Source organism: Erinaceus europaeus, chromosome 12 (assembly GCF_950295315.1).
Source record: "Erinaceus europaeus chromosome 12, mEriEur2.1, whole genome shotgun sequence".
Taxonomy (NCBI): Eukaryota; Metazoa; Chordata; class Mammalia; order Eulipotyphla; family Erinaceidae; genus Erinaceus; species Erinaceus europaeus.
This window is the reverse complement of record NC_080173.1, coordinates 97,925,312-97,945,782: the sequence shown is the minus strand read 5'-3', so window position 1 is coordinate 97,945,782 and position 20,471 is coordinate 97,925,312. Positions and strand designations below refer to the sequence as shown.

The window sequence follows — 20,471 nt, the reverse complement described above, 5'->3', positions numbered from 1 at the left end:
TTTGCAATGGAAGCAGTTTATTTTGTCTCCAGTTCTCTAGGAAGTCTTGTGTTTTCATCTCCAGTGACTTTGTGAACCATCCCAGATGTCAGGGTGTCTGTTGTAATCTTAGATGTGGCTTAGTGGAGGGAGACCCAGCATGGCCAGGCCACTGTGCAGCACTTCACGCACAGCCCGCAGAAGCTGCAGGCGGGCAAACATCTGACCAAACAGGTGCGGCAGAGGCTCCTGGAGAAGAGAAGGGGCCTGCTGGTCTCATCCTGTCCCCCACCTCCCCCGCACCCCCCTTGCCCTTTTGCTGTGCGCTTGCCTACCCCTAATATGTGTACACGGTTATAGTAAGAGCTGAAGTCCATGCTGAGCTGAAGCAGGAACTTGCACACCTAGGAAGAGAAACTGTCGTCTCGTCGTCGTCGTCGTGTACTAGACGGGGAATAAAGACTAGAGCATGTGGTGTCGCTGCCTCACCGTTTCTGTGCGCGCGGTGACGTGGAGCCCCAGGCCCCTGTGGGGCAGGGCTGCCATATGGCTCAGCAGGTCCGAGAAGGGGAGGACGCTGTTGAAAAGCAGCAGCCACTCACCCTGCGGGGGGAGGGTGCCAGGAAGGAGGGTTAGAAGGAGGGTCCAAGCCTGCGCCCCGCCCGCCCCAGGGAGGCACTCACCTCGTCACGGAGCAGCGAGAAGTCCAGGCTCCTCACAGGAGGAAAAGCGGGGTACAGACCTCGGTCCACGCCGCAGCCGAAGCTCTCAAACAGTGTCGCAAGACGCGCACAGTTGTACATGACAAAGGTGCCGCTCTTGGTGCCCTTTGTGGAAGTGCCGCTGTCGTCCAGGGCCAGGAGCAGCTAGGGAGCAGGGCACAGCTGCAGGGGGCGCAGCCAGTACCCCCGCGGGCCGGCCAGGCCGCTTCCGTTCTGTGCCAGCACCCCACGTACCTGACTCTGCGGGGCCGTGCCGAGCATCTCAAATTTGATGGTTGCTACAGACAGGACCTTGAAGGTCTCCACCCAGTCCGGGTCTGAGGGAGGACAGCCGGCCAGCCAGTCACACTCCACCCGTGGGCGGGGTACCAATGACCTGCCCCACCCCACATCCCAGTCCCCGGGCACACCTTGTGCCAGGTCTGTGCCGTGCTTCAGGGACGAGGCTTTGCAGGCTTGTCTGTGACGCAGCCTGCAATTCCAAGAGTCAGAGGAGGGCTTGCCAGGGAATCCCCACTCACTCCCCGGCTACTCACTCGTAATATTCCGAGGCAGTCGGGGCGTCAGATGTTCCAGCCACTTTCACAGGGCCACAGACCAGGTGCTTCTGCCAGGAAGGCAGCAGGGATTCAGCGACTAGGGGATCCACCCCCAATTACAGCATTTTTCTAAACCAGAGCCCTGCTCAGCTCTGGCTGAAGGTGCTGGCTGATGGTGGCGTGGGGATTGAACCTGGGCCTTCGGAGCCTCAGGCACGAGAGTCTCTGCAGAACCATCACGTTGTCTACCCGGCCCTGCGACAGCTTTCTACTGGGCCCCAGTCTCACCCGCGGGGCCCCGGGCTTCCCCCTGCACCCACCTGTGTGAGCGGAGCCCGGTCGTCCAGCTTCCACCACAGCAGGTCTAGCTTCTGCTGCTGGAATTCCTCCGCACAGCTCACCACGTGCACGACCGTGCAGCCATCGGCACCGGGATCCGGGGCGGGAGCCTGCGGGGCGGGCAGCCGTCAGTCAGCTCGGGCGGGGCCGCGGGGCGGGGCGGGGCGGCCGGGCACTAACCAGGCCTTGGGCGCAGTCGTCAGCGCAGAGTCGCACGGCCTCTCGGAGCTCGGCCAGCGTGGCGAGCAGCTCGTCGGTCACTGCGGGAAGAGCCGGGGCTGAGGCTCCCGGGCCCGCGGGCCCCGCGCCCCCCCCCCCCGCCACCCCCCGCGCCCGCCCTACCCACACAGCTGCGCAGGCCGGGGTCGTAGCCCGCGGCGCGGCCCCGCTCCTCCATCGGGCCCTCGAGGCACACGGTGCCCAGGACGCCCGCAGCCGGGGCGGCGCCGTCGGGGGGCGGGACGAGCACCTCGAGCAAGCGGCTCCTCAGCGCCTCCGCGTCGGCTCTGCCCGCGGCGACCGGCCAGTCCACCCGCAGTCGCTGCAGCAAGGCCGCCATGCGCGGGTCCTGGGTGGCGGGCACCCGGCGGACGCGGACCCTGCGATGACCGTGAGCGCGGCGTCAGCCAGGCCCCGCCGCCCCCGCCGCCCCCCAGGCCAGTGCCCGCGGCCCGGCTCACCCGTGAGCGCGCAGGGCTCGCGCCAGGTGGTCGGCCACGAGCACGGCCCGCAGCCGGCCCAGGCGGAGCGCGCAGGGGTCGGCCCGCAGCGCGGGGCAGTGCACGAGGACGCGCGGGGGTGGTGCGGGGCCGGCGGCGGGCGCGGCGTAGGCGGGCGCGGCGCCGAGGACGCGCTGGAAGACGGCGGCGCGCTGCAGCTGCAGCTCCAGGCCCGCGGGGGTCGGCGTGCACCGCAGCACGGGAGCGACGCCGGGGCCCTGCAGCGCCGCCAGCGCCTGCACGAGCTCGGGCACCTGCGGGGACGGCACGGGCGGTGCGTGAGCGGCCGCGGCTCTCGGCCGCCCCGTCGGCAGCCCGGCCGGCCGGCCGCCCGCCCCACCTGTCCGTCCCCGCAGCGGGCCTGCAGCGCGCGCCGCGGCGCCAGGAAGTCCCGGGTCCGCAGGTGGCGGGGACGCGTCTCCTTGAGCCACACGGGTCCGCCGGGCCCCAGCGCCGCGTTGAGGGCCGCCAGCGTCTCCTCCAGCCCGAGGCGGCCGGTCGCCATGGTGACCGGAAAGCGAGTGCGGAACCGGAAGCAGAACCCGCACTTGGGAGGTTGCGCCTCCGGGGGCGGGGGGCGGGGACCCGGCGGAGCGGCTGCCGCCCACCTGCAGCCCAGCCGCGGGCTCCGCCTGCCCCTCCCGCCCGCCCAGCCAGCCAACCGCGAAGACGCTTCTCTTACTAACCCGCGCGCTGCTCAGCCCCGGCGCACGGTGGTGCAGGGGACTCCACCGGGGACTGCGAAGCCTCAGGCTGGAGTCTTTTTGCATGGCCACTGTGCCGTGTATCCCCGCCCCCAGACACTTTCGCTCCCTTTCTAACTGCCACTGGGGTCATCACCGCGCTCAGTGGCAGAACCGTGAATCCGCCGCACCTGGCGGCCACTTCTCCCCCAGAGAGAAATTCAGAGGGGACCGACGCCTGCAGACCCGCTTTCCTCCTCGCCCGCAAGGAACTGGGCTTCCCGAGGAGGAAAGCGGGTCTGCACACACGGCTGGGTGGTGACGGCCTGCCGACGGCGGGCTGCTCCAGGCTCCTTCTGACCCAGGGACTATCGGCCACGGTGCCCAGGACGCTCACTGCTGGCAGGACACGGAGCTGTCCGGTTATTAGCCCAGGGTTGACGACAGGCTGCTCATCTGTCAAGTGGATCGGAACACACTTCGGCCTGGAGGCTGCACGTGTTCTTGTGCTCCTCCCGCAGCAGGCCGGCAGGACATCGCGCACCGTGGGCGCCGGTCCTCACCTGCGAGACCCCAGCGCCGCCCACCAGGTCGTGACCCGCTCAGGCTTGTGGTGGTGCAGGGGACTGAACGTGAGACTTTGGAGCCTCAGGCTTGAGAAACTTTCAGTTACTGGATAGAGAAATGAAGGGGGAAGGAAAGATAGAGAAGAGAGGGGCCGGGTGGTGGTGCACCTGGCTGAGTGTATATTACAGTTCACAAGGACCCACGTTTGAGCCCCAGGTCCCGACGTGCAGGGGGAAAGCTTTGCGATTGGTGAAGCAGGGCTACAGGGGTCTATTTTTGCCTCCTGGGTTGTAACTGGGGCTTGGCGCAAGACCGAGGGGGAGAGACAGAACCTGCAGACCGGCTGCACGCTTGTGCCACTCCCCTGCAGGTGGTGAGCAGGGGGGCTCGAACCGAGATCCTTGCGTGTCGTACGTACTGTGTGCGTTCAACCTGGTGTGCCATCGCCCAGGCCGTGTCCATCTCCCCTCATTCCCTCTTCTTTTTTGACTGACTGTACCCAATAAAGATCATTAAATTTTTTTTAAGGGGGGAAAGAGACCAATAAACGCCTGCAGCCCTACTTCAGCTTTCATGAAGCTTTGCCCCTGTAGCTGGGGACCAGGGACTTGAACCTGGGTCCTTGCATATTGTGAGTGCTTAACCAGGTGACACTATGCTATCTCTTTTGTCATATATATATATATATAGATATATAATTTTTTTTTTGGGTGGTGGGGGTGCGGAAGTGGTGGATAAATAGGAAAGGGAGAAGACTGCAGCACTGCTCCACCCCTCCTGAAACTCCTCCCCTGCAGGCGGGTCTAGGGACTTGAACCTGGACCTTTGTGCAAGGTGACCTGTGGACTCTGGAAACTTTAAAGATCTTTCCTTGGGGAGCTGTGGGCACAGCACAATAGTTATGCAAAAAGATTTATTATTATTATTATTTTTAGAATTTATTCATGAGAAAGACAGAACCAGACATCACCGTGGTACATGTGCTGCCCGGGACTGAACTCGGGACCTCTTGGTTGAGAATCAGTGCTTTATCCACTGTGCCACCTCCCGGACCACAGAAAGATTTTCATGCCTGAGGCACGAAAGGTCCTAGGTTCAATCCCCAGCACCACTATACACCAGAGCTGAGCAGTGCTCTGGCAAAAAAGCAAAAAAAAAAAAAAAAAAAAAATCTAGGGTACTGAGATAGCTCACTTGGTTAGTGCGCTGCTTTGCCATGTGCAAAACCCAAGTTCAAGTCTGCAGTGCACTGGAGGAGGTGGCTTCGGTGCTGTGTTCTCTTTCACTCTCAGAAACTAACGATAAAAATAAACCTTCAGATCAGAGATAGCGTAGTGGTTATGCAAAAGACTTTCAGACCGGAGGCTCTGGGTGCCAGGTTCAGTTCCCAGCACCCCCACACTCGAGCTGAGCCGAGCTGGAGATTATGCGTGTTGTCTCTATCATGCCAGTGTCTATATGGATTTACAGCGGCCTGTACATTAGACTTACGAGCAGGAGGTCCCAGTCAGAGCTCAGCATCACATTCGCCAGAGTGGTGCTCTGGTTTTCTCTCAACTGTTTAGTATGTATTAAGTATGTCATGTATTTTATATTGAGACATCCAAAGAGAAAGACACCGAAACAACAGAGCACATCACTATGGTTTCCCCAGCCCCTCATTAACATTTTTTTAAATGCAAGTTTCTATTAAAAGTGAGGTTATTTTTTAAAAGTATATTTAAAAATATTTATCAGTGAGAGGGATAGGAAGAGAGAGAAAGAACTCGACATCACTCTGGTACATGTGCTGCCGGGGATCGAACTCAGGACCTCATGTTTGAGAGTCCAGTGCTTTATCCACTGCGGTTCCTCCAGGACTACCCAAAAATCTTTTTTTTTTTTAAAAAAAATTTTTTATTATCTTTATTTATTGGATAGAGACCGTCAGAAATTGAGAGGCTAGGGGGAGATAGAGGGAGAGAGACAGAGACACCTGCAGTCCTGCTTCACCACTTGCAAAGCTTTCCCCCTGCAGGTGGGGACCAGGGCCTCGAACCTGGGTCCTTGTGCACTGTAACGTGCGCTCAACCAGGTGCGCCACCACCTGGCCCCTCAAAAATCTTTAAGAACAAAAAAGAATGGGCAGGGAAGATAGTGTAACGCTTATGCAAGTAGTCTTACGCCTTGCCTGAGGTTCTGAAGTCCTCAGGTTCAATTCCCCACATCACTATAAGCTAGAGCTCAGCAGTCGTCTGGTGAACATAGTAAAATTGAAAGTTAAACAAAAAGTGTAGTGACTGGGGAGTAGTTCAGTGGGTAAAGTGTGGGCATACACACACAGGTCTGAACGCCGGCACACACACACGCCACTGCGGTGTCCGGTGTCTCATAAAATAAGTGGCCGGTTAATTTTGGTGTTTTCTGCGGTTTCAGGTCATTTGCAAGCATCGCCTCCTTTGAGGTGCTTTCTGTTCTCTTTTGCTCTGGGGCCTTCCCTGCGGCTTTGCACTTGAATGATTCCACTGACCCTAGTGCAGGTTTTTCTTTCAGAGAGGGGGCACCACTTGTGAAGCTTCCCCGAAGGAACGTTCCTGCATGTTGTTTGAGGCTGGGACCCGTGTCCTCACCACTCGACCACATGAACTATGCCCGAGATGCCATTAAAAAAAAAAGTGTGAGTGGGTGGCGGTGGTGCACCCAGTTAAGTGGACTTATCACCAAGTACGAGGATCTGAGTTCAAGCCCTCGCTCCCCACCTGCAGGGAGGGTGCCTCATGAGTGGTGAAGCAGGTCTGTAGGTGTCTTTCTCCCTCTCTACTTCCCTTCCCTCTCTCAATTTCTCTGTTCTACCCAAATAGAAAGGGGAAAACTCGGCCCCCAGGAGTGGTGGATTTGTAGTGCTGGCACCAAGCCCCAACAATAACTCTGGTGGAAAGGGAAAGGAAAAAAAAAAAGGTGGGGGTGGGGGTGGATATCCCCTCTGCTTTACTGCGTGTGAGGCCCGGGTTCAGGCCTGGTCTTAGCCACGATGGAAGAAGCCTCTGTACTGTGGCCTTTTTCACTCTCAGTATCTGAAAAAAACCATCCTAGAGCAGTGGAGCACCAGAGCTTTCCTCCCCCACCCTGTCTATTTTCCTGGGGGAGGGGGCTTTCAGTTCCTGTGCACAGTGGTAGAGGAGAACCTAGGTGGCCAGTTAGTGTTTTACGGGCGTTGTTTCACAAGTGGTGAAGCAGGTCTGCAGGTGTCTTTCTCTCCCCGTCTTCCCCTCCTCTCTCCATTTCTCTCCGTGTGTGTCCTATCCGGCAACAATGACAACAATAACCACAACAATGATAAAAACAAATGCAACAAAAAAGGAAAATAAATAAAATATATTTAAAAAATTCTATTTTACTTGGGCTGGTAAGATAGCACAGTGGCTATTGCTCAAAGACTCATTCCTGAGGCACTAAAGGTCCCAGGTTCAATACCCAGCTCCACCACAAGCCAGAGCTGAGCTGGTTAAAAAAAAGGGGGGGGGGGGTTGGGCACAGAGAAATTGAGAAGAGGGAGAGATAGAGAAGGGAAGAGAGACAGACACCTGCAGTCCTGCTTCACTGCTTGTGAAGCACCCCCCCCCCACAAGCAGGTGGGGAGCTAAGGGCTTGAACCAGGATCCATACTCGGGTCCTTGTAATTCATACTATATGCACTTAACCTATGCCACAGACCGGCCCCTTGCTTCACCACGCTTGAAGCTTTCCCCCTGCAGGTGGGGGCTTGAACCTGGGTCTTTGTGCATTGTAATATGTGCACTCAACCAGGTGTACTACCACCCAGCCCCTAAAGTTTTCCTTCCTTTTTTTTTTTTTTTTCCCCACCAGAGCACACTGCTCAGCTCTGGCTTATGGTGGTGCTGGGGATTGAACCTGGGACTCTGTGGTGCCTCAGACACAAAAGGCTTTTTGCATAACCACTGTGCTTTCTCCCTCAACCTATTTTTCAAATAAAGACAAGCAGAGAAAGAGTGAAAGAGACCACAGCACCAACCTTTCCCCTTCAGTATAGTGAGGGCCAGGTTCAAATCTGGTTCTCATGAGCTATTTAAGTGGTCCAAAGATTTCTTTCTTAGGAATGAGAACAGGGCAGGGGGAGAGAGTATAATGGCCCCCGGCCTTAACTGTCTGTTTTATCCTCCTGGTTCTTGAGGAATTAAACTCACGATGGTTCCCTGCATGTACCAGCTTTGAAGGCTTCCCCTTTAACCAGGTGTATTCAGCGTGGATCCCCTGGCTTCCTGGTTTGCGCAAGGAGCCACCAAGGGGTCAACTAAACACTGTGACTGTGCTAAGACCCAGCAAGGAAAAGACCCAGCTGGAATATCCCACTCTTCTAGCGTTTCAACAAAGCTCTTCAGCCTCACAAACATTTCCAACTATTTTCAATTCAATGTAACCTATATACCTTTTTCCTCACTCCTCTTTTAAAAGATCTATAAAGAAGAGAATTAGAGCACTACTCTGGCATGTTACACTGGGAATTAAACTGAAGGCCTCATGCTTGTGACTCTAATACCTTATCTACCACACCACTTCCCAGGCCACTCTTATTTATTTTTTTGCCTCCACGGTTATTGTCCGGGCTCGGTGCCTGCACCACCAATCCCCTGCTCCTGGAGGCCATTTTTTTCCTTTTGTTACCCTGGTTGTTTTTACCATTGTTGTGGTTATTATTGTTGTTGTTGTTGGATAGGACAGAGAGACATGGAGAGAGGAGGGGAAGACAGAGAGGGGGAGAGAAAGACAGACACCTGCAGACCTGCTTCACCGCCTGTGAAAAGACTCCTCTGCAGGTGGGGAGCCGGGGGCTCGAACCAGGATCCTTGCACTTTGTGCCATGTGCACTTAAGCCACTGCTCTACCGCCCAACTCCCTCTTTTTAAAAAATTGTTTATCTTTATTGGATAGAGACAGCCAGAAATTGAGAGGGAGGAAAATGGAGAGGGAGAGAGAGAGACAGACACCTGCTTCACCACTTGTGAAGCTTCCTCCCTGCAGGTGGAGACTGGGGGCTTGAACCCAGGTCCTTAGGCACTGTAATCTGTGTGCTTAACTAAGTGTGCCACCACCTGACCTCTTCAACAGTCTGAGTTTTCCCTGTGCAGGTGGGGACTGGGGGCTCGAACCCCGGTCCTTGTGTATTGTAACAGGCGTGCTCAACCAGGTGTGTCCCCCCCTTTTAAAGATTATTTACTTATCTACGGGAAAGACAGGAGGAGGAGGAAGAACTAGATATCACTGGTACGTGTGCGGTCGGGGAGGGGGACTGAACTGGGAGCTCCTGCCGGCAAGTTCAATGCCTGATCCACTGGACCACTTCCTGGACCACCCAGGCCACTAATTTTCTTTTTTTAACCAGAGCACTGCTCAGCGCTGGCTTTTGGTGGTGTTGGGGATTGAACCTTGGACTTCAGAGCCTCAGGCATGAGAGTCCCTTTGCATAACAATTATGCTATCTACCCCACCACTAATTCATTAAAATTGAAAAAAAAAAAAAAAAAAGGGAGAAAGACAGACAGACAGGGGTGTGTGACAAACAGCGCACACCACACCACTCCACTCCACCGACATTTCTTGGAGGCAGAAGTGCCTCCAGGGTTACCGCGGGAGCCTGCTGCCTGCGTTAAGCAGCCACTGCTCCTGGCACTATTTTCGGTTTTTCTGGCTAAGACAGAGAGAAGTGGAGAGGGGAGGGGGAAAAGAGAGGGAGAGGCAGACACCTGCTTCACCACCGCGGGTGAAGCCACCGCCCTGCGGGTGGGGAGCCGGGGGCTCGAACCGGGATCCTCACGCCCCGCGCCACGTGCGCTCCCCGCTGACATTTCCTCCAGTGCGGGGGGTGGGGTGGGGGGGGGTGGGGGGGACGGGCTCGAACCTGCGTCCGTGGGGCCTCGGATGGGCCGTGTCGCCAGGCCCGCTCTCCCGGCAGAGCGCGGGCAGCGGAAAGAGCGCCGGGCGGACACGACATTCCCGACGGCGTGTGCGGGCCGCTCAGCGGGAGTGATCGTGTCATTCCACCGCCTCTCCGGGTCGCTCGGGAGGGGCCCTCGGCGCGGCGCGGCGCGGCGCGGCGCGGCGGCGGCGGCGGGGGCGCTGCTCGGGCAGGAGAGCGGGGAACGAAATCCAAGCGCAGCTGGAATGCTCTGGAGACAACAGCTGCTTTTGGGATTCCGTTGCCCGCTGTCCCGCCGAGGGGGCGTCCCTCGCCCTGGAGCCCGAGCCGGTCCCAGGCGGAGCCGGGACGAGGCAGCGGGGACGCGGCGCTCACCTGGCCCCGGACGAGCCCTCCCCGGAGGCGGGTGCCGGTGCCGATTCGCTCCGCGGGGCGGGCTCAGTCCTGTGGGTCCCGCGACGGCGGCGGGCGCGGGGGATCGCTCAGCCCCGGGACACGCTGGCCGCCGGGCCCTTTGTCCAGTGACGCCGCCGGGGCCCGAGGCTCACAGGGCAGCGGCGGCGGGACCCCGAGGACCCGCTGCGACGGTCCGCCGGACCCTCCGGCCCAGAGGGCGGTCGACGCCTAGGCGCTCCCCAGCCGCCACGCAAGTGCGAGGCCGTGGGCCGGGCGGCGGGGAGGGCGGGCCGCTGCTTCGGCCGCTGCGCGGTCCGGTCCGGTTCGGCCCGCTCGGTAGAGCAGGAAGCGCCATTGCCCAGCCGCGGCGTCCCCTTCCGCTGCCTCCCGCCGCAGTCCCGAGGCCATTTTAAGGTGAAGCCGGGCGGCCCCGCCCCCCGCCGCCCTGACAGGCCAATCCGCGCGCGGCCACGCCCCTCGGCGCTCCTGACAGGCCAATCCGCGCGCGCCCCCGCCCCCCCGGCGCTCCTGACAGGCCAATCCGCGCGCGGCCACGCCCCCCGCGCCGCGCCGCGCCGCGGCGACGCCAACGGTCGCGCGGGTGACGGTTGGGGAGGCGCCGCGAACGGGGTGAACCCGAGCCGCCCGCCCCGCCCCGCCCCGCCCCGGGAACCTAACGCCCCAAAGGCCGAGATTAGAGGCCTGGAGACGGGCGCCACGCCCTCGCCAGGTGCGCGGGCTGCGGCCAGGTGCGCCCCGCCCGGCCCCCGCGCCTGAGGGGCGGCTGGGAGCCGCAGGCCCGGGCTGCCGCTGGGGGCCCGACAGGTGTCCGGCTCCCCAGGGCGGTGTGGGGGCCCGGGGGCGGGGCGGGCGGCAGGTGCAGACACCGCAGCCGCTCGGGGGAGGGGCGGCGCCTTCGCGCGGCAGTCGGCTCCGGCTCCGGCTCCGGCCGGGTGGAGCTGCGCGGCGTCCCCCGAGCCGCCAGGCGGCGCTGTGGCCGCGCCCCCTGTGACCCCGCGCCGGCCCGCGGTCCCGCACTCCCAGCATGGCGGCCGCCCGTCTGCTCCGCGCCGTGGGCCGGCTGCGCCCCGAGCTGCTCCGTCCGCCCGCCGAGCTGCTGTGAGTGCCGCCCGGCCGCCCCCGGCCACGTCCCTCCCTCCCTCCCTCCGCGCCCCCCGACCGCGACTCGCTGCCTCCCCGCAGGACCCCGCGGCGGGGCCACCGCCTGACGCCGGCGGACGACGAGCTGTACCAGCGGACGCGCGTCTCCGTGCTGCACCGCGAGGCCCCGCACTCCATGTTCATCGACAGCTACAGCAGCCGCGGCTTCGTGGTCAACGGGAACCGCGTGCTCGGGCCCTGCGCGCTGCTCCCCGGCTCCGCGGTGCAGTGGAACGTGAGGAGGCCCCGCGGCGTGTGGCGTCTCGGGAGCTGCGGGCACGAGCTGCGGGCTCTGCCGCGCGCGCTCACTCGGCCTGTCCCCACAGGTGGGCTCCCACCGGGACATCACCGAGGAGAGTTTCTCCCTCTTCTGGATGCTGGAGCCCCGAATAGGTATGAGAGGCGGCGCGGGGGCCCCGACTGCCAGCACCTCCCCGGCGCTCACGGCGAGCCCCTTGCTTCCTAGAGATCGTGGTGCTGGGCACCGGGGACCGGTGTGAGCGGCTGCAGCCCCAGGTGCTCCGAGCCATGCGGCAGAGGGGCATCGCCGTGGAGGTGCAGGACACCGTAAGTCCGGGCGGGCGGGCGGGCGGGCCGGCCGGGGCGGGCGGGCGGGCTCTCCTCACCGCGCTGGCCGCCCCGCTCTGCCCTTCGCAGCCCAACGCCTGCGCCACCTTCAACTTCCTGTGCCACGAAGGCCGCGTGGCGGGAGCGGCGCTCATCCCGCCGCCCGGAGGCCGGGCGCTCGTCCCCCAGGCCCAGCCTCCTGCGGAGTGACCGCCGACCCAGGGGGGCCGGGCCGGATGCCGACGGCGCCGAAACACCCGTCCCCCTCGCCACTGAGAGCCCCAGGGACCCTTCTGTCGTCCTGCCCACGGAATATTCCGGTTTTCATGGGTGAGACTGACCCCCTGGGAGCCAAGATGCGCTTGTGTGCTGTCCCAGGAGGCGGCTTTTTGAATGCAGGGCTGCTACCCCATCCCGGTGCACGCAGGTGTGTGTGCCCAGCCCCACTGAGGAGAAAATAAATGTAGTCGTCTTTTTTAAAACTTTTATTGAAAAACGGAGGGGGGATGGTCGTGTGTGTGCTGCATCTCCTCAGAAAAGCCGCTTCTCATACCTGTAGGCAGGAGAGTGAGTTATGAAGTGTGGGCAGACACCCCAGGAGGGTTGGTTGGGGGAGGGGGGCTGGGCGCGGGATGGCGCAGAGCCAAGGATCCCGCCCGCTCCCCATCTGCAGGGGAGTCACTTCACAGGCGGTGAAGCAGGTCTACCGGTATCTTGTCTTCCTCTCCCTCTCTGTCTTCCCCTCCTCTCTCCATTTCTCTGTCCTATCCAACAACAAACGACATCAACAATAATAACCACAACAGGGCGACAAAAGGGGGAAAAAAACGGCCCCCAGGAGCAGTGGATTCATGGTGCAGGCACTGAGCCCCAGCAGTAACCCTGAAGGCAAAAAAAAAAAAAAAAAAGGGGGGGGGTTTGGTTACTTACGAATGGAGGCCGTGGACACCACCTTCCACCTGAGCTGAGGATGTTCTTTTCTCAAACTTGAGCTCCCCAGAATACATCATGGCTCTGAAGAGAAGGGTAGATGTCAGATATCGCTAACTGGTCCCGTCTACTCATGCCCCAGCTCCCTGAGCTTACCGAACTTGCGTCAAACTCTTGGCACCAATGTCCTGGCAGGAGTGCTGGATGCCAGCGATCAGATAGGGAACGAACTTGTGGATAGACCCTTTGTCCTGCACAGCCCCAGACACTCCCTGAGCCACTTTGATTTTGTCTGCTTCACTGCAGGGAGAGGTAAAGGCACGGGGGAAGGAAGGACTTTAGAACACAGGTGAGGCTGTCGGCACGGGGTTGGCTTGGTGTATCTGCCCCTGCCTTCCCGTCCCACCTGAAGTAGCGGTTTTGGCTGCTGAGGTGCTTGTCCATGGCATCCAGAGAGCCCATCCCCCGGTACTTCTTTAGCCGAATCCCATCCGAGAAGAAGTACTCCCCAGGCGCCTCTGTAGTGGCGGCCAGGAGAGAGCCCATCATCACTACGGGTAGAATCTTGGGGTTAGAGCCTGGCACACTGGGCAAGGAGTCCCCCCCCCCCCAGGGTGGCGGGTCTCACCTGTGGAGGCCCCAAGGGCCAGGGCTTTGGCGATGTGGCCCACGTTTTGGATCCCTCCATCAGCAATGACGGGGACACCAAAGCGCCGTGCGTATTCTGACACCTTGTAAACAGCTGTTGCTTGGGGCCGCCCACAGGCCAGCACTGTGGAGAAAGTGGAGGCACAGATGGTCGGGGCCAGGCCAGAACACCAGGACTGCAGCCTTGCTGAGAAGGTTGTCTAGGATGGCTGCTGCCCCATCTGTCCCATCTGTCTTGACCGGTAAGGAGCAGTGACGGCCGCCACTCAACGCCTGCGTGTGCGCGTGCATGTGTGTATGGCCCAGAGCAGCCGCAGGCACATGCAGTCAGCAGCTGGGGAAGCACTGCCCAGCCGGGACCAGGTGGAGCGCGTCACCGTGCAGTTAGTACCCACAAGTCCCTTCCTCCTGGCATGGTGGGCAGCTAAGCAAGATGAGAGCAGCGGTTATGTGGGAGGAGGAGTGGTTCCAAAGTGGTTTCTCAGCTGTGCCTCTGTGCGGATGTGGGCAGAGCCGAGCCTACCTGGGGAAGGAGGTCCTGTCCTATAAGCGCCCCGGAAGAGGGGGGAACTGTTGAGCTGCCCCCCAAACCATGGTCTGTCCTTCGCTTTGCCCTGCCCACCCATGAGCACCACAAACCCCGGGAGCTACAGCTACAGTCAACCAAGCAGCCGGGCAGTGGGCAGCTGGGCCGGGCCAGTGAGCCGGGCCAGACTTACTATAGCAGCCCGTGACAGTGGACGGGCATTTGGGGCTGTGGGACTTTATGTCTGGAGGGATCTTGGGAGCCGCTAAATAAAACAAACAGACCAGAGTTTAGAGAGGGCGCAGAGCAGGAGCAGGAGGCCAGGCTAGGCAGGGGTGTGGCAGGTGAGAAATGAGAACTTGTAGTGCTTCTGGCCTGTCCCCATCTAAGGGGGGCACGGGGATGCCCCCGTGGAAGACTCGGTGTGGTTCTGGCCATGTGGGGGTAAAGGCCCCAACAAAGGCTCTTACCTTCCTGGGTGATGCAAATGGAACCGCTGCCCATGCCCACTCGCAAGGCATCCACACCGGCGTCGATGAGGTTCTTGGCCTGAGCAGCTGTGACCACTGCACCGAGAAGTGGGGAAAGGTCACACGCAGGCTCCGAGGGGCCGCGCTATCCCACCCTCACCCTGCATCCTTTATGCCTCACCGTTGCCTCCGATGACCTGGAGGCTGGGGTATTTCTCTTTGATGTACTTGATCATGTTGATCTGGAAAATGGAATTTCCCTGGGAGGAGTCCTGGGGCAGGGAGGAAGTTCTGGTGAGACTGTGGCCTGCCAGTCACCCCCACTACCCTACCCTCTAGGGCAGCTCACCAGAACCACTACGTCTACACCAGCCTGGGCTAGCAAGTCCAACCGATACTTGTCATCCTCGTGAGTACCGATTGCTGCTCCGCACAGCAGCTGCTTCTTGGCGTCTTTAGAAGCCAGCGGGTAATCCCTGTTCTTCTTCAGGTCCGTCCGGGCAATGATGGCCACTAACTCGCCATCTTCGTTCACGATGGGCAACTTGCCTGAGGGAAGAGCAGGCAGGGAGGGAATCAGGACCTGCCTGATCTATCCCACCTGTGGGAGCTCACCCTCTTTTTATTGCTGGGGTTTAAGTGCTTTGGGATGAATTCCCCTCCCCACCTCTGGTTTTTAGAGCCCACAGCTTGTTCCAATGCAGTCAGAATGCTCAAACCTGGGTGTCAGTCACAAGGCAGAGCAGTACACTAAGGAGGGGGCCGGGCGGTGTTGGGCCCAGCTGAGCACACTCATTGCCACGCTTGAGCACCTGGGTTCAAGCCCATTCAAGACCTACAGGGGGGCTGCTTCCCGAGTGGTGAAGCAGGTTTGCAGGCGTCTTTCTCCTTGCCCCTATCTCTGTCCTAGCGAATAAAAATAGGAAAGACAACACACCCTTCTTGCTGCGCTGTAGGATTTCGTTGGCTTCTTTCAGTGTGACACCTGCAGGAGCCACCACCAAGTCTTCTCTCTTTGTCATGATCTAGAAAGGAGAAGAGTCAAGAGGGCTAATTAATCAGGGGCCAGTTAGATCAAGAGTTCCCAAGGACCACCTTTTCCCCTGGGTTGAGTGAGCTTGGCTTTGCCCTGCCACTGACACCCACCTCTTCCAGCAAACGATCGTGTTCCTCCTCTTTGAGAAAATCAATGTCCCTTGAGGAGATGATGCCCACCAGACGGCTCCCCATCCGGCCGGTGTCAGTGATGGGAATACCACAGAAGCCATGCCGGGCTTTGGCCTCAAATACGTCCCGCACTCGATCCCTGGGACTGAGGACCACAGGGTCTGTGATGAACCCCTGTTCGTATTTCTGGAAAGAATAAGAAAGACCATCTCTGAGCCACTGTAATGAGGGTTCTTGGTCTGAAGTTTCCGTCTGTGCCAACTCCCCCAGTGGCAGTAACAGGACCGTCCGTCTCACACCAACAACTGAAACCCAGGGCTTGTGCTCTTCTACCGCTGTTCCACTAAGGGTCTCAGGCTCTTAAGAATTAAACTTCACGGGAGTCGGGCTGTAGCGCAGCGGGTTAAGCGCAGGTGGCGCAAAGCACAAGGATCCCGGTTCGAACCCTGGCTCCCCGCCTGCAGGGGAGTCGCTTCACAGGCGGTGAAGCAGGTCTGCAGTTGTCTGTCTTTCTCTCCTCCTCTCTCCATTTCTCTCTGTCCTATCCAACAACGACAACAATAATAACTACAACAATAGAACAAGGGCAACAAAAGGGAATAAATAAAAAAAAATTAAAAAAAAAAAAAAGAATTAAACTTCACAGCAGAGTAAACGGTGCCAACGAAAGACTAGCCCCACTCCCACCCAATGCCATTTTTTCCTAGGAACTCCTGGCCTTGATTCTTGCCCTTCTGACCTTCACTTTCCGAACTTCATTGGCCTGGAATTCGGGTGTACAGTTGTGGTGGATGAAGCCGATACCACCTGTAAGCTGCAGGATAAACGGAGGACAGAAAGGGACAGTAAGGGAGGCATAACTGTGTGCCTTTGGGAAGCGAGGGGACCCCTGCTCCTGCCCTCACGCTCCAGGAGGCTCACCGCCATCGCTATGGCCATCCCTGCCTCCGTGACTGTGTCCATGGGTGAGGAAACCAACGGAGTCTTCAGAGTGATCTTTTTGGTCAGAGCAGAAGTCAGATCCTAAGGAAACAAGGCCAGTGAATGATTTATCTCAAGGCGGTGCCAGATACCCCGCAAAAGGTTTATGCCAGCGAAGGCACAGAAATCTAGCCCCAAACCCAATGCCAGGTGAGGTAACTCTGACGATAGCAACACCCCATCCCCCACCCCCTTGATGCTCGGGACCCGAGCCCTGGCCCCATACTCACCACCTGGTCTGCAGTGAAGTCTATGTACCCCGGCAGAATGAGAAAGTCACTATGGGGGAGGAGAGCGAATGGAGAGGTAAGCTTAAGACAACCGGAACCGGAGACTCATCTCCACGGATGGTCTGGTAATGCATCGGGCAAGGTGCAGAACAAGGTGGATATGGAAACGAGGCCTTTTCTGCCACCTAGCTGTCATCAGAGCCCCTGGCAGCCTGCGACTCAGTTTGCCGGGAGAATGGAGCTTTTAGTCCTAAATCCCAGGAATTGTCGATGCCTCCTCCACCCGCCTCCAGTTTAAACCAGGACACCCCGGAGAAGGGTCAGGAATCTCTTGCATTCGTCTCTCCTGCCCGTGTTCGAACCGACTCCATGGGAGCCCCGCCAGCCCAGCGAGCCGCCCCATCTGAACCCAGTAAGACCGCACTTGTAGGTGAGACCGTCCCCGCAGTTGAACAGCTGCTGTGCAGTTAGGCCGTCATCTGGCACGTAGGACGTGCCGCCGCTTATCAGGTAATCGGCCATGGCGAGCGCGGAAACTAGCCGCGTGTCTCCGAGGACCGCGCCGCCCGCAGAGGCCTCTGCCTTACGGGCCGCGCCAATATAAGCTCCGGGATATCGTCACCGCGCCGGCGCGCCACTGACGTCAGAACGCAGAGCGCGTGGGCGGAGCAGCGTGCCTACGGGGCGGAACTGGGAAGTGAGCGCGCAAGCGCACAAGCTCTAGAAACGCAGCCTGCAGCTTTGAGGCTTTTGGACTGCTGCCCCTCCCCCAGGTCTTTAGTCTATTTAACTAAGAGGTTTGCTCTGCTTATAACGTCCCGCCAGCCTTCTCCCAAATAAAGAGGCATTGCTCACTAGCATGTTGAAAAGACGTGCTTGTCATTCTTAATAAACAACTAGATTAAGAATACAGAAGAGAAACAGTGGTATCTTTATATGATACACAAGTGTATGTTACAAGAATCCCATCAGGCGCAGGGGCCTCAGGTTTAAGGCCTCAATGTTAGGCCAAAAAAAAAAAAGGCATGGTAAAGTTTTTACTTTAACATCTAAAATGTCATTTGTCATTAAAGGAAGTTGTAATAGAAACTGTCTTTAATAAATCATAATTGACGTTCCCCTCATTTTCTTTCCTTTACGACGCTGTTTGAGCTCGAAGACAGTGGCTCTCCCGTCGCAACAAAGTTTGCTAGACGCAGCAGGAGCCGGCAGAGAAGATGCCCTGGAGGACCCATCCATCATCGAGTCCATCTTCTGGAGGAAGGGAGGGGGGCCATATTCCTCTTGAACAATCCAAACCCTTTCCTTAGGCCCCAGACAAACGAAAGATCAGCCAGCCACTTCCTAGGGTATCTGGCTCTCAGGAAACCCAGAGCCCCTATGGGCTGAGGAGTCTGCCAAAGCAGGTTTATAAAGATGCACAGGGAGGCAGAGTTTCCTTTTACACTTTTAACAGAAGCAGCCAGAAAGGCTTCATAACTACACCGATAAAAAAAAAGAAAAGAAAATATGGAGGCCTCTTCTTAATGTGAAAGTCTGTCCGTGTTTTTCCTGGATGGTATCCTTTGCAGCATGGCTGAAGGAGATATCTCAGTGCATGGTGCTTGCACTGGCTACTGCGATGGCCTCCTGAATTTCTCTTATCACCAGGATTCGAGTCAGCATCTGTCCCATCTGTTCTCTGCTGATAGGCTGGACCGAGTACCAGATTGGGCTGTTGGGGGCCACGACTGGCTCAGGAGTCAGGTAAAAGGTGTCATTCCGGCCTTTCACACTCTGGGGACTGAAGAGTATGTTGGTAAATATGACACACTAGAACCACCATAATCTCAATTCTCCCATTGCCAGCCTCCCAGACAGGGACTAGGAAGGTGACAGCTCCTGAAGGCACGGAGCAGTGACTGAATTCCATGCAGTCAATACTCAGTCGTGAGGACTTCCTTTAGGCTACTGCAAATGCTACCCTTTGGCCTCTACTTCACAAGCTGCCAGCTGTGATTCCACTAAGGCTGCCAGGGCACGTCTACTTAAGCTCATCTGAAACCAATTACACTATCAAAAAGGAGACCTCCGAGTCTGTGATCTCCCATTCTCTCCAAGCCATTGCTAAGTTCTAAGTTCTACCTGACAGCTCAGCTATATTTGCTTCCGTATCTGTACTAAGCCTTTCAACACACCTATCTGGTGCTGCTGCACATAATTACTTATCACATGCTATCCTCTAGCAGTTAAGGCTACTGTGTGCCAGGCCACAAAATGCTGTCAGCAAAATGAGTAAGAGTCACTATTATGTACCTTACAGAGTGCAGAAAAGAAGGGTGAGACAAAACAGCAGTTAGGAAGTTACACTCCTGGGGCAAGGAAAACAACATAATGGTGATGCAAAGATGCCTGCGGCTCCAAAGTAACTCCAGGTTCAATACCCCCACACCACCATAAGCCAGAGCTAAGCACCAATTAGGTAAAAAGGGAACAAAAAAGAAGTCAACAGTTAGACAGGTGGAGGATTGGAAATGTTCCCCTGACAAAGTAGTCTTTACATTACAGACGATGGAGAAATGTGACCAGCAAGGCAGCCCTGAGGCCTTTCCTTTGGCTTCTATTTCACAAGCTGCCAGCGGTGATTCCACTAAGGCTGCCAGGGCACGTTTACTTAACAGTAGCCATATCCCATCTGGAACCAATTACACCATCAAGAAGGACTACCTCCAATTCTGTGCAGGGAAACCATGACCTATTTGAGTGGAGAAGCCACCGTATGACTAGAGAGCCAGATTAAGAGCAAGACTTGATATAAGATCTCTGTAAAGTAAAAGGAAACCACGGGGGAGTTGGGGGGTAACACATCGGATTAAGCACAGGTGGCACAAAACGCAAGGACCGGCGTAAGGATTCCGGTTCAAGCTCCTGGCTCCCCACCTGCAGGGGAGTCGCTTCACAAGCGGTGAAGCAGGTCTGCAGGTGTCTGTCTTTCTCTTCCCCTCTATGTCTTCCTCTCCTCTCTCTGTCCTAGCCAACGACGATGACAACAATAGTAACTACAACAATTTTTTAATATTTTATTCCCTTTTGTTGCCCTTGTTATTTTTTATTGTTGTAGTTATTATTGTTGTTATTGATGCTGTGTTTGGATGGGACAGAGAGAAATGGAGAGAGGAGGGGAAGACAGGGGAAGAGAAAGACACCTGCAGACCTGCTTCACCACTTGTAAAGTGACTCCCCTGCAGGTGGAGAGCTGGGGGCTCGAACCAGGATCCTTCCTCCGGTCCTTGTGCTTTGCACCACCTGCGCTTAACCCGCTGCGCTACCACCCGACCCGCTAGGTTACTGCTATTTTTAGTTTTTTCTTTTATTTTTTAATATCTTTATTTATTTATTGGATAGAGACAGCCAGAAGTTGAGAGGGAAGCAAGAGACAGAGGGAAAGAGACAGACACCTGAAACACTGCTTCACGACTTGCAAAACTTGCCCCCTGTAGGTGGGGACCGGGGGCTCGAACCCAGGTCCTTGAGCATTGCAACATGTGTACTCAACCAGGTGTGCCACCACCTGGCCCCTATATTTATTTTCTCAAAAAAAAAAAAAAAAAAAAAGAAAAGAAAAAAGAAAAAAAAAGAAAGAAAGAAAAAAATTAACGGGGTAAGAGGAGGCAGAACTCAGCACAATTCTTGTACATGCTGCCGGGAATTGAACTCAGGACCTCGTGCTTTCTGAAAGTGTTTTCACAAGCCTGGAAAAACAGAATGCCTCTGTACACAGTAAACACACCCACACCCACAGTCCCCCGTCATCAATCTTCTCACCATTTAAAGAGGTAGAAGTCATACAGCTTGATGGGACATCTTAGTGGATTCTCTGGATTTTCCGTCTGTTCTGCATACATGTCATCTGTAACTATAAAGCACATACCAACCACAGACATGGCATCAGAC

General features: G+C 57.4%; 4 protein-coding genes across 7 annotated transcripts in view; 1 reads left to right on the top strand and 3 right to left on the bottom strand.

Annotated features, from left to right (window-relative positions):
• On the bottom strand, positions 1-2,835 carry DALRD3 (DALR anticodon binding domain containing 3). Of its 2 annotated transcripts, none has more exons than XM_060204737.1 (12): positions 2,639-2,835; positions 2,260-2,552; positions 1,922-2,178; positions 1,760-1,839; positions 1,561-1,689; positions 1,238-1,308; positions 1,112-1,173; positions 936-1,018; positions 663-845; positions 469-582; positions 315-383; positions 1-228 (listed from the first exon to the last, which is right to left on the bottom strand). In XM_060204737.1, the coding sequence occupies exons 1-12, from the start codon at positions 2,801-2,803 to the stop codon at positions 109-111; spliced, it is 1,626 nt and encodes a 541-aa protein (XP_060060720.1). In that variant the 5' UTR covers positions 2,804-2,835; the 3' UTR covers positions 1-108. The 2 variants fall into 2 exon arrangements, with proteins under 2 accessions (XP_060060720.1, XP_060060721.1); XM_060204738.1 differs by having other exon boundaries at positions 1,238-1,305.
• A 7,914-nt stretch (positions 2,836-10,749) lies between these two features.
• Positions 10,750-11,836, top strand: NDUFAF3 (NADH:ubiquinone oxidoreductase complex assembly factor 3). Its single transcript, XM_060204670.1, has 5 exons — positions 10,750-10,977; positions 11,062-11,254; positions 11,346-11,412; positions 11,486-11,586; positions 11,677-11,836. The coding sequence occupies exons 1-5, from the start codon at positions 10,904-10,906 to the stop codon at positions 11,794-11,796; spliced, it is 555 nt and encodes a 184-aa protein (XP_060060653.1). The 5' UTR covers positions 10,750-10,903; the 3' UTR covers positions 11,797-11,836.
• Positions 11,837-12,056: 220 nt separating this feature from the next.
• IMPDH2 (inosine monophosphate dehydrogenase 2) lies at positions 12,057-17,129 on the bottom strand. 2 transcript variants are annotated; one of them, XM_060204669.1, is made up of 15 exons: positions 16,963-17,129; positions 16,539-16,587; positions 16,249-16,350; positions 16,067-16,141; positions 15,307-15,513; positions 15,098-15,185; positions 14,510-14,709; positions 14,342-14,432; positions 14,161-14,256; positions 13,884-13,955; positions 13,145-13,288; positions 12,923-13,067; positions 12,673-12,816; positions 12,517-12,600; positions 12,057-12,139 (listed from the first exon to the last, which is right to left on the bottom strand). In XM_060204669.1, exons 1-15 carry the CDS (start codon positions 17,058-17,060, stop codon positions 12,118-12,120), a joined length of 1,617 nt encoding a protein of 538 aa, XP_060060652.1. In that variant the 5' UTR covers positions 17,061-17,129; the 3' UTR covers positions 12,057-12,117. The 2 variants fall into 2 exon arrangements, with proteins under 2 accessions (XP_060060652.1, XP_007533633.1); XM_007533571.3 differs by lacking the exon at positions 13,884-13,955 and having other exon boundaries at positions 16,963-17,128.
• A 269-nt stretch (positions 17,130-17,398) lies between these two features.
• Positions 17,399-20,471, bottom strand: part of QRICH1 (glutamine rich 1) — a 40,221-nt gene continuing 37,148 nt past the window's right edge. For both annotated transcript variants that reach the window (XM_007533570.3, XM_007533569.3), the window contains 2 exons: positions 20,343-20,433; positions 17,399-18,321 (listed from right to left, as the gene is read on the bottom strand). In XM_007533570.3, coding sequence (XP_007533632.2) covers positions 18,129-18,321; positions 20,343-20,433 — 284 coding nt within the window. In that variant the 3' untranslated portion in view covers positions 17,399-18,128. The remainder of the gene's footprint in view (positions 18,322-20,342; positions 20,434-20,471) is intronic.

Bases quoted from the DNA above. Each gene is read 5' to 3' on its own strand.
- DALRD3 (XM_060204737.1), bottom strand. From the start codon at position 2,803: ATGGCGACCGGCCGCCTCGGGCTGGAGGAGACGCTGGCGGCCCTCAAC. The intron at 1,840-1,921 runs GTAGGGCGGGCG...CTCTTCCCGCAG, and splicing joins CGGCCTGCGCAGCTGTGTGG to TGACCGACGAGCTGCTCGCC. The intron at 1,309-1,560 runs GTGGGTGCAGGG...CCTTCCTGGCAG, and splicing joins ACCGGGCTCCGCTCACACAG to AAGCACCTGGTCTGTGGCCC.
- NDUFAF3 (XM_060204670.1), top strand. From the start codon at position 10,904: ATGGCGGCCGCCCGTCTGCTCCGCGCCGTGGGCCGGCTGCGCCCCGAG. The intron at 10,978-11,061 runs GTGAGTGCCGCC...GCCTCCCCGCAG, and splicing joins CGTCCGCCCGCCGAGCTGCT to GACCCCGCGGCGGGGCCACC. The intron at 11,413-11,485 runs GTATGAGAGGCG...CTTGCTTCCTAG, and splicing joins GATGCTGGAGCCCCGAATAG to AGATCGTGGTGCTGGGCACC.
- IMPDH2 (XM_060204669.1), bottom strand. From the start codon at position 17,060: ATGGCCGATTACCTGATAAGCGGCGGCACGTCCTACGTGCCAGATGAC. The intron at 13,956-14,160 runs GTAAGAGCCTTT...TGTTTTATTTAG, and splicing joins CATTTGCATCACCCAGGAAG to CGGCTCCCAAGATCCCTCCA. The intron at 13,068-13,144 runs GTGAGACCCGCC...TTCTACCCGTAG, and splicing joins GGCCCTTGGGGCCTCCACAG to TGATGATGGGCTCTCTCCTG.